Source organism: Pinus tabuliformis, chromosome 9 (genome assembly GCF_031772625.1).
Source record: "Pinus tabuliformis cultivar Carrire ecotype Pingquan chromosome 9, CPIR1, whole genome shotgun sequence".
Lineage (NCBI taxonomy): Eukaryota > Viridiplantae > Streptophyta > Pinopsida > Pinales > Pinaceae > Pinus > Pinus tabuliformis.
This window is the reverse complement of record NC_142307.1, coordinates 647,154,710-647,166,098: the sequence shown is the minus strand read 5'-3', so window position 1 is coordinate 647,166,098 and position 11,389 is coordinate 647,154,710. Positions and strand designations below refer to the sequence as shown.

Here is an 11,389-nt window from a genome sequence, read left to right as displayed (position 1 = left end):
ACCACGGAATTGGTGACCAATTTTCAAAGGTACATCACTTGTGATGGACGTCAAGATGTGGTAAAACTGCAAAAACTCAAATTGTTAGCCATTCTTAAGCAGAAAATTACGGTTAATTTTTCATTCTTTTTAAATTTGTTATTGCATGGCATTGCTAGTTGGGTTAGGAAGGCTAAAGATCCACATTTTGTCATCAACCATCATGGTTTGATTAAGTTAATTATTATTCATGGATTGGCCCAGCAACAATTAACTTGGGATAACCTTATAAACCCTGCCTTAACCCCACTAGAAGAAAACCCAGATGCATAGACAGGGATAAACGATAGAAACATTGATAACACAGATACTGAACAACATAGAGTAAAGGTAACAGGTCCAACGAAACATAGGTGTTCCTTCTTTGGCCTTTGTCCCAACGAAACATAGGTGTTCTGTGAGGATAAATACGCAGCAGCGCACCCCAATTCCAATAGAAGAAGCAAGGTCGTCTCATATTCCCTCTCTAAGCCCAGAAGATGATTTTCTATAGGAATATGAGGAAGAAATGGCTCAAGTATTGGAGAATTTGGGTACATGCTATGAAGAAAGGGATCCATCTGGAAACTCTGTAGGAAAAAATCATTCCCTTAACCAGTTTGCTTCTGTTGGAAGTTCTGTCCATACTAAAAATTTACCATCTACTGATAATTTGGAGGATCAGAGGGAATCAGTTCCCTCTATGAATGAGTCCCCAGAGAAATAAGCCCATGCAGAAGATACCCTTGAGGACGAAAATTAATCAAGAGATATTGTTCCATTGGAGTCCCTTGAGAAAGAAGCCCATGCAGAAGAAGACCTTGAAGACGAAAATCAGTCAGGATATATTGTTCCAATGGAATCCCTTGAGAAAGAAGCCCATGCAGAAGAAACCCTTGAAGACGAAAATCAATCAGGACATGTTTTTCCATTGCAACATAACCCTGATATTGGCACAGTTCCTCATGAACCCGAAATAAACACAATTGTGCCATATCCAATCGGAAACCCCATGAAGAAGAAAAAATCACACAAGGCCAGATTAAGGAAACTGATTAAGAAATACAAGAAATTCAAGAAAACAGTCAAACAATTACGAGAATGGTTAAAAGAAGCAGATAAGGCTCAAAAACCGAAATTGTAATTAGAAACTATAGGGACCCAAACATAACAATGTCCTTTGGAAGATATTGAGACTCAGACTGGAAGTCCTTGTGTTTGCTCAATAGGGACCCAAACAGAACAATGTCCTTTGGAGGATATTGAGACTCACACTGAAAGTCCTTGTGTTGGTTCAATGGAGACCCAAACAAACTTTCCTACCATAGTTGTTGTTGTTGAAACCGATTTTGAGGAGAATGCCCAGGCAGACTGCTATATGCCCCAAGAAACAACCGAAGTTGTTGTTCAAACTAATTCAGTGATAACACATGATAATGAAACTCAGATAGAGGAAACACCTCACTATGTTCCTCTGGTAAGAGAAGTTGTTATCTTGAAATTGTAGAATGAATTAACAAAGACCCAACAGGAGTTGGCTCAACACAAGAAAGAAGTAGTACCATTACAGATACATCAAGAGTTGCAGAAGAAATTCAATGAACTTACTGCAATAGAAGATGAGACTTTTGCCAGCTTCAAAGATGAGCAGAAGAAATTAGAGAAAGCACAAGCCCAGCTTCAGAAGGCCATGGAACAAATTGAAACTATTTGTTCTCTTTACTCTGATGCTTTGTCTTGCCAGTCACCTGCCACTAATTATGTGTTATTCTTGTTGGAAAGGTACTTATTGCTGAAAGTTAAAGCTGTCAAGGCTGGTAAGCCAGCAGAATTCAATACCACTTCAAAATTTGTCCAATGTTGTAAGGAACAAAATGAGAAAGTACAATGCCTTCTATGCAAATTATACCTGCACAATTTTTTCTTGGAGGATGAACTGGATAGTAATCCTAGCCCCTTCATTGGGGACATTCAATTTCAAGCTTTCCTCTCTTTTTCTACCAATCAAGTTAAATGGGCTAAAGCCTATAACATTTTTCAGAAAAGGGAACATGGTATAGATTTATGGGTCAGAGGAGAACCCATGAAACCCTTACATATTTCTATCCAACATAAAAGGTTTATGCAACAAGAGGGAGTCGTAGCCAAATTGGGACCACTCCATATAGATGTTATACAGGCAGGAAGCGAATATTTTCAAGGACATTAAGGAGGAAGCTTTGTTGGCAACAAGGCAAAGATGGGAATCTTCCTCTAACAATATCAAAAATCGGGAGCCATTTGGGTACAAAAACTTTAAAGTTGTTGTTGCTCGCCTAAACATATACGACAATATGGTCCTAGGCATGGGTCCTACCTGGATAGGATGTCGTTACAGATGTGCTATTATTTGGTACCCACCTGAAGGTTATTATTGTGATTATGATTTTCCAGATTACCGTATAGACGAGGATTTTGCAATACTTAAGCAAAAAAATGGTTTTAGGCTATATAAAGAAGAAGTTTATCCTGCCTATTCTTTGACACAACTACACCTCACCATCTTATTGCATAAGGACATGTAAAAAGGTAAGCAGGGGAGTATGTTGGGCCATAGAAAGGGTATGTTTTATCCTTATATTAGCTTAATTAATCATTCATTTTTATATGTTTATCTTCATTTTAGAAAAGAAGTTAGAAGAAATGATTGTAGAAGCTCGATAAAATCAATCATTAACGAATTGTGTAATTTTGGGCATGAAAGCTAACTTTCACTATTTTTATATGCTGGAATATGAATTGAATGATTTTTGTTCAAACGATGGAACAACAACGACTAAGAAAAGAAAAAGGACAATGTTTCGCTCATGAAGTCTAGCAGAAGACCAGGGCAATAGATTTTATTTTGTAATAAAATCTGATTGTCGGTTGCGAAATCCTCAAGATCTCCAGATCTTGAGGATTCACTCCTATATATTTGTCTCTCATAGGTTATATAAATCCAACAGATGAAATAGAACGGGCTAGCTAGGAATTGGGAGATTGTAACTTTAATTTTGACACTGAGTATTCTCACTATGGTGATGTTGTATCTTTATTATTCAGTTTAATGAGAAAGACTATATTTTACTTGTAATCACATTCTGAGTGTCTTTCGGTAATGACTTCTAGAAACTATGGGCTCGGTTGCTAGGGGATTTACTACTTTGTTTGTGCCATACTTATTTCTTTTTACTCTTGCAATTGTTTATTCCCGTTATTTCATGAAACTATAATTATTTTGATTGTTGTGAGTATTTATCTTTATGATTTACCTTTATCGTTCAACGTAGATTCTAGATCTTGTTATGTTTACATCTATGTGTTAGTCTTTAATGAATTTATCAAATTAGTTTAAGTATTTGATTGGTGTTCCCTCTGAAGTAGTGTTATCAGAGATCTTGAGTTCATAGTTGTTGCTTTCAGTTAAAAGATTGAATAGTTGCTTGTTGTTTATTTTTTATAGTTTTCCTTTTCGTTGAATGATTGGTTGTTGATGCTAGTTAGTAAATCTGCTAAGAGTGATTCCCTTACCATACTGGCATTCAGATTCAATTTTCTGCACAATAGATTTGAAAATGCTTTAAGATTTGCCTTCAGATTTTTTTGGATTGAACTTCTAGAATTGGATATTAATTATTGCAACGATCTGCAACCATTTCATTCTAAATTAGCCTCTGAATTCACTTGCATAGACAATGTTGAACACTCTTGAAATAAATAGACTTACTGTGGTTTGATAATTAATGTAGGTATTAAGGTTGCTTTTAATAGTCATCTTAGTGCACCAACACAAACCTTCCTTCAACTTCTCTATCTTGACATTCATCATTGCCTCCATGTCTGCTTTTAAAACATCTTTCAAAACGCCCACGTCCATTTTTATATCATATATCTTTACTCCCACGTCCCTTTTTTTTTTTTTTCAAAAGAAAAAACGAACTTTTTTTATAAGAAGTAAAAAAAGTTACATGCCGATGAGTTAACATTCTGAAATGTCTGCCTAATAAAAGACCAGCCTCCTCTAGAGAGGATCCTCAGCACAACTACCTCGTTCTGCCCAAGAGTAAAGACACAAGCACACGGCCTAGACAGCCGAAACCAAAAGATGAAAAACATAATCCAGATGACCCAGGTCCAGCTGGGCCTCCTTTTAAAAGGAAAACAACCCAGCTGATCCATACACCAGAATCATAAACACAACAGCTCAACAGTAAACGAGCATCAATGTATCTGAAAGAAGTAATAAAAACTGATATTTTAACTAGTGCTACTAGAATTTCATGAAAAAACAACCTTAAGAACTCTAGAGCAGCTAGCAAAAAGAGAAACTATGCATATGGGGGGAGATCCGACACACGGATCTGTTCCTGAATCTGCTCAGTTATTCTCCACGAGCCCAGATCTTGTTGTAGACCAGCCTTAGAAAGCCCATCTGCGATCTCATTGAATTCCCTGTATATATGTTCAATGGAGAAAACATTAAACTGCTGTTTTAAAAGTTGTATTTCTTCTAAAAGGGGCAACAACATATAATTCTGACATCTGAATTTCCCAATGACCCAGCTTATAACATTCAAAGAGTCTCCATAAATCTGAATGGTGAGGATGTTTTTTTGGATGAGCCAGCAGAGCAAAAGTTTTAAGGCAGAGAGTTCGGCGAAGTTATTTGATCCCGTTCCAGTTCCAACCGCAGCCTTGAGAGTGTGGTCGTTATTGATGTAGATGCATATCCCAGCACCCGTAATTTTGTTTTGTGCAGCACCGTCGAAAAAAGCCCACGGGATCCCTTCTCGAATGTTTGGTGCAGTACCCTTCTTTCGATTGTTATGCTCTTCATTCAAGGGGATGCTATCAAAAATGGCGATGCTTTGAATGGCCACTGCAGCCACTGGAGATAACTTTTCTCTAAAAATGCTACGATTTCTTGCAAGCCAAACACCCCAGCAGATGATGGGAGGCAAATTTCTCAAATTCCTCTCCTGAAAATGATTCCACCAGTATTCCCAGGCTGCACTTAAATCGACCCCATCCCATCTTAGTTTTACATTCAGAAGCCTTTCTGCCTCTATCCAAATCTGTTTTGTGAACGGACATAGCAAGAAAAGATGATCAATGGTTTCTTCATCCGCGAAGCATAGAGGGCATCTACCTGGTCCCTGTTTAAACCGAGCTTGCAGAACATCCCAGGAAGGAATTTTATGGTTTAAAGCACACCAGAAAAAAATCCTAGATTTTTTTGGGCATTTTAGCTTAAACAAAGGTTTTGACCACCAAACAGGGGGAGTCCATCCTTTACTCTTTACCAAGAAGGTATATCCAGCTTTTGGTGAGTAGAGTCCTGATTCAGCATGTGCCCAGACCAGAGAATCCGGCCTATCCGTAATTCTGACATTTGATCTTCTCAACTCCTGAATATAACGCTGCCAATCATCTCGCCAGAAGACATTTAGGCCAATATCCTCTCCAGTCTTCCAGGCCTGGCCCCAAATAGAAGTCTGCTCCATACTAGCTATCTGATTTAACCTTTTTATACCCATGTCCTCCAGATGTGCAATCAGTTCCGGTGGAAGGGCAAAATCTTCATTGCAACCTACCCAAGGGTCTCTGCCAATCCTCAGACTTTCTCCATTTCCAACTCTCCATGCCAATCCTTGTTCAATTACCTTAAAAGCCTCCGAAGTGGCTTTCCAAATGACTGAGCAATTCCTCCCTTTCTTATTAGGCCTTCTTATCCAATCTTCAAGCGGGATGGGGTCAATGTATTTTCTTTTTACCACCTTCGTCCAAAGATTCTCAATTGTTAAGATTCGCCATCCAGATTTAGCAGCTAGAGCCTGGCTAAAATCTACAAGGTTTTTTAGCCCCCAACCTCCCCAATCTTTTGGCCTTGCGATTTTGTCCCATGCCACCCATGGGAGGACAGACTCTTCCTTGGACCCCGACCAAAGAAATCTACTACAAAGCTGCTTTATTTTGTGGAGGATTCCTTTGGGTATCCATGTCAGGGCTGCCCAGAAAACTGGTATAGCCTGCAGTACTGAATTCACCAAAGTAAGTCTTCCAGCCCTCGACAGCCATTTGAAACTCCAATGGGCAATTTTTTGTTCAATCTTTGCTACTAACCAATTCCAATCCTGCTTCCTGTAAGAGGATGGCTTGAGCCAAAAACCAAGGTATTTAAAGGGTTGTTCCATATTGCTTGTTCCAAAAGGCAGCTGAGTCTCGATAGCTGTCTCTTCTTGCCTACTGAAACCCTCAAAAATCAGCTGAGACTTTCTGTCATTTATTTTTAGCCCTGTTGCTTTTAGAAATAGATCAAGGATAGACTTTAGCTCTAATATTTCAGATATATTCCCATTTATAAACAACAGGATGTCATCAACGAAAAGTAGATGTGTGATAAAAAGGTTAACAACAACTTCCAAACCTTTGATCAAACCTGAACTTTTAGCCTTTGTGATAAGCCTACTTAGACCTTCTGCCGCAAGGAGGAAAAGCAGAGGGGAAAGCGGGCACCCTTGGCGAAGACCTCTTTGGCTTTTGAAGAAATGTGAAGCAGCTCCATTTATCAGAACAGCAAAATTTACGTTTGTAATGCATCCCATGATCCATCTAATGAACCCTGCTTGGAAACCAAGGTGCATCAAAAGCATCTTGAGATATGTCCAATTGACCCTATCATAAGCTTTGGCTAGATCAATTTTTAGCACTGCCCCCTTCTTATTTGCCTGCCTGAGACTGTGTATAGTTTCTTGTGCTACTCCAATAGCCTCATGGATCTGCCTCCCGTTTAGGAAGCCAAATTGTTCCTTTGAGATATAGCAGGATAGGATAGGTTTCAGGCGTACCGCAATAATCTTTGCTATAATCTTGTAGATAGTGTTGCATAGGGAGATAGGCCTGAAATCTTCAAAGGAGCCAGGGTCCTCTTTTTTCGGAATGAGGGCAATGAAAGTTGCATTGAAAGGCCCATATATTTCTCCTTTAATTCTAGACTCCTCTACCACCTCAGAAAGTTCTGCCCCAATGGATTCAAAGAAGTGAGTGAAGAGTTCGATGGACCAGCCATCAGGTCCAGGACTTTTGTCTTTTGCCATGGACTTTATAACACTCTCAACCTCCTCTTTTGTCACCTCTCTATAGAGGTCTTCTGCCTCTTCCTCCTCCACACAGCGAGGGAAGGCCTGAGCAGTTCTGATGATTTCTGGTAGATTAATATCCCCCGGATCAGCAAAGAGGGACTGAAAGTGATCTTTCCCCATAGCAGACAGATCTTCGAATGAAGATGCCTCCCTACCTTCCGAGTCCCTCAGCTTCCAAATAGAGTTTGCATTCCTCCTTCCTTTTGCATAGTTGTGGAAAAATTTTGTATTTTCATCCCCTGCTTTTAGCCAGATAGCTCTGCTTTTCAACCTCCACTCTTCTTCTTTATCCAATAAAATCTTCGCCCTCTTCTTTTCCAACTCCAAAATTTTCTCTTTTGATTCCAAAGATGCATAGGCGTCAGCCTCTGGTTCTTCCAGAACCCTCAGGGCTTCATCAATGCTTACTAAATCTTCAGATTGTTTCCTCCTCCTTTCAGCGGCCCAAGCAATGGTTGCTTTCTTCAACCTTTTTAAATTTTCCATGAACCTCCCAGCTTTGCTCCCCACAAGGTCATGTCTCGGGTGCCTCCAGGTTTCATGGAACAGCTTTATGTAAGATTCCTCCTGGAGCCAGAGGGCATTGAATTTGAAAGGCGAGGCCGGCTTATGAGGGGGCTTTGAGAGCTCAAGGAGAATGGGGAAGTGATCTGAATTTCCACCTTCCCCCACCCACTGCCTGAATAAAGGAACCAGAGATGCCAATCTCTCGCTGATGAGAAACCTATCCAACCTCTTAGCAATTCTATGCTCCCCAGTCCTCCTGTTCCTCCAAGTAGGTTTTGCTTTTATGATGTTTACATCAATCAGCTGATGAGACAAAAGAGCATTTGTAAAGAAATCCGTCAAAGGATCCTCCCTTGCAAGAGGTCCCCAGGCTTCCGAAGTTCCCATGGAAAAGTTAAGATCTCCTCCAATAATAAGATTCTTGTCCTGTACCAAGCTTTTGGAGAGAAACTCATTCCAGAACATTGCCCTTCCTTGACATGGTCCATAGACATTTACAATTGTCAGAGGAAAATCAAACTCTGATGATACAACCTCCATTCCTAAGACATTTTGAAGTCCCCATGAGGATAGCACTTTCAACTTTCCTTTTTTGAACCCCATAGCAATACCTCCCGAGTGACCAGAAGCATCTGCAGCCATGAAAACCCATCCCGGGAGAAGGGAGCCGAGAGCTGCTTCAACTTCCATACTCTTTCCTAAAGTCTCCTGGAGGAATACAATATCAGGGTTGCAGCGAGAAATAAGATCTTTAAGAGCTAGTTTTTTAGGTTTACTAGCTAAACCCCTACAGTTCCAAGAGAGGCATATCATTTGATAACCGTCTCAGGGGGTTTTGCTGCTCTAAGCGCCCCAGGGATTGTCATCTGTTTCCCATCAGCAACATCAAAAATTGCTTTTTCCTGCGTAATGTGTAATCTCGACTTTCTACCTCTGCTCTTTTTTGAGTGGCATTTTGGGGTTTCTAAACCTAATCCTCCTACCGGTTCCATGACCTCATTCTAGACAAACGGTTTCTTGCTAGAGGATCTCAGGTTATAGGGCCGTGATACAGAACAAGGTTCACCACCAGTCTTCAAAGGGGGAAAGTCCTCACCACCCAGATTTATGGAGACTGACTCAATAGAAAGGTTATCAATTTTTTCCATCACATCTTTACAAGAGTTCAAAACAGAAAGCCCCCCAATACCAGAATCAGATATAATAGAAGAATGCTTTAAAGCTGTGGACGGCATACCCGATTGATTGCAGATGATTTCAACGTTCGGCTCCATGGCGGTATCCTCCATCGGCTGATTGATTGCAAGATCCATCGGCTCTCCTTCCTCCGTGGGTAAAACTGTCTCTGTCTGATGTGAATGGTCCTCCCCGTGAGTACCCTCGCGAACAGGTTCCTCTACCTGAGCCTCTTCCTGCCCTATAGGCTCTTTCCAGCCCTCTGTCTCCTTTTGAAACCTCCTTCTTCGTCTTCCCATCGGGCAATCGCGCGCCAAATGACCATATTCGTGACAACAGTGACAGCGGAACGGGAGGTGCTCGTAATCGAGTTTCTGCTCAATTTTGTAATCCTTATACCGAAGAGGAATAGATTTTGCTAGGCCCTCCTTTGGATTGAGTTTAACCAAAATCCGAGCCACCCTTTTCTCAAAAGTTTGTAGGTAGGATCGATCTGCATCCAGATAAGTCCCCAACACATTCCCAATCGACCTGAAGACCGAGTCCGCCCAGAGATATGGGGGGAGGTTTGGAATTCTTACCCAAACCGGAAATTCGTCCATCCTTTCAGTTTCAGCATCAAACAGAGGCGTCCATCTCTTGAAAAATACCGGCCTATTCCCATATGCCCAATTCTGACCTTCGACCCACTCCATAGCCTCCTTACAGTCGAATTTGACCATAAACCAGCCCTTAACCAGAGCATTTGATTTGAAGTTGGCCGCCATCGAACCCGCCCACTGATTCTCCGCCCAACGCCTAAAGGCTACACCTGAAACAGGCTGACCTCTGATTCTGCCCACCAGCGTAACCCCATCCACATCTAAAACATCCTCAACCTGCATATCCATCCCCAGAACCACCTCTTCAAACTCCCTTGTCTTTAAAGGTTTTGATTTCTTGCGTTTCCCCCCTAGTCTTCTAATATCAGATGTCTCGAAACTGTCTCCAAGCTCCTGAGATTGTTCTTCGTGCCTCCTTCGGTCTCCATTGTCCGCTCCTTCTGCATGCTCAATCCTATTTCTTGTCTGGGTCTCAACGAGCCCTTCAATCGGACTACCACCATTCCTTTCCCCGGCGAGGACATGTGGCAAACCGGGACTATCACCCAAGTCAAGCCTGGCTTCTCTGGCCGCTTCCCCTACTTTCGGCCCCAAAAATCCCTGATCCGAATTTTTGGGAAACAGGTCCCTATTGACCGCGCACTGCTGTGAAGCCCTCCCAGCTTCGATTCCAGTGGTTTTTAAACCCCCAACAGGTCTCCAGACACCAGCATTTTGAACAGAGTTTATTATATCTTCTAAACCCCCAGATGGGGAGAAAATTTTTGAAGGAGATGGAAGCTTACCAGACTGCGGGTGTATGCCCTCATCTTCCCATGCTGGCTTCGTGTCAAAGGTGGAGGCTTTTACAGCTTCTTTACCAGGAGTTCCCAACAAACCCGACAGGTCCCAACTTGCATCCGACCGACCTTTGACATAACTTAAGGCTCTGGTTTTATCCCCCACGCCCGCCGCAACTCCTGACCCTTCTTTCTTCTTGTCAAGCGACTCTCCCAGAGCCTGAGCCGCAAACTCTCTTCCCCAAACTGTTATCAGGTCTTCCTGAGAGGGTTCCAGCTCCAACGTTTCGCTCGAATTTACCATTGTTGAGGTTTTGACCGAGAATAAAGCCTTCCAACCACAGCCCGAGACAGTCGCTTGGAAAACCGCTTACAGCTTATGCTCTTAGGGTTGCAGCTGGCCAGAACAGTGAAAACTTCCACGAAATTTACTGCAAGGTTAAAAGTGTTGAAACCGCCCCCGTGACCAGGTAAAGCAATATCAACAAACCGCCGTTTGAAATGGGGGTTTTCCTTCCTAGCTGTCGCCATCGGCTTTCCACCACGCTGCGTACTGTACTGTCGCCAGCGCTGCCTTCGTCGTACCTGCGTGTCACCTGCAGAAACCTGCTCTACCTAGGCCTAGGGCCTAGGGCTGCAGTACCGAAACCCTCCTCTGCCATCACTCAATATGCATACTTAATTGATCATGTTTTCCCACGTCCCTTTTTATACCATATATCTCAACATTCATTATGACTTCCAATTCATTTTTTGTTACTTTTTGTGGGAGTGAAATTTGTTGCACTTGGTCCCATAAATTTGATATATCATGTTGCATTTCTTCCTCTTCTTCATGTGTCATAGAAGATTTTTCTAGTTTCTTACTAGGTGTGTCCATTTTTTTTTGTTTCAAGGAATTTTGGAATCAAATAATCATATCTATACTTCAATATTCCCCTCGAATCACTTCAAATTGATTTTTCAAACAAAAGTCATGCAAAAAAAAAAAATAATACACACTTTTTTCTTGCTTTTTTGGAGCTCGATATTGCAGCTATTATATCTCTGTAATCGTGAATCTCCAATATCTGAAATTATGTTTTTTAGTCTCCATATGCATATTATTTCAAACTAGATAAGTTAGACCAAGGTTGGATTCTTC

The 11,389-nt window shown here is 41.4% G+C and overlaps 1 protein-coding gene across 1 annotated transcript; it reads right to left on the bottom strand.

Annotated features, from left to right (window-relative positions):
* Nucleotides 1-4,367: 4,367 nt before the first annotated feature.
* On the bottom strand, nucleotides 4,368-10,549 carry LOC149150301 (uncharacterized). The gene is made up of 3 exons (XM_089442755.1): nucleotides 8,700-10,549; nucleotides 7,453-8,475; nucleotides 4,368-7,332 (listed from the first exon to the last, which is right to left on the bottom strand). Exons 1-3 carry the CDS (start codon nucleotides 10,547-10,549, stop codon nucleotides 4,368-4,370), a joined length of 5,838 nt encoding a protein of 1,945 aa, XP_089298881.1.
* Between the last annotated feature and the right edge of the window lie 840 nt (nucleotides 10,550-11,389).

Coding starts and splice junctions, on each gene's coding strand:
- LOC149150301 (XM_089442755.1), bottom strand. CDS start 10,549: ATGGTAAATTCGAGCGAAACGTTGGAGCTGGAACCCTCTCAGGAAGAC. Junction 8,476..8,699: donor AGATCCTCTAGCAAGAAACC/GTTTGTCTAGAA, acceptor TTGGAACTGTAG/GGGTTTAGCTAGTAAACCTA. Junction 7,333..7,452: donor GATAAAGAAGAAGAGTGGAG/GTTGAAAAGCAG, acceptor CTCGGAAGGTAG/GGAGGCATCTTCATTCGAAG.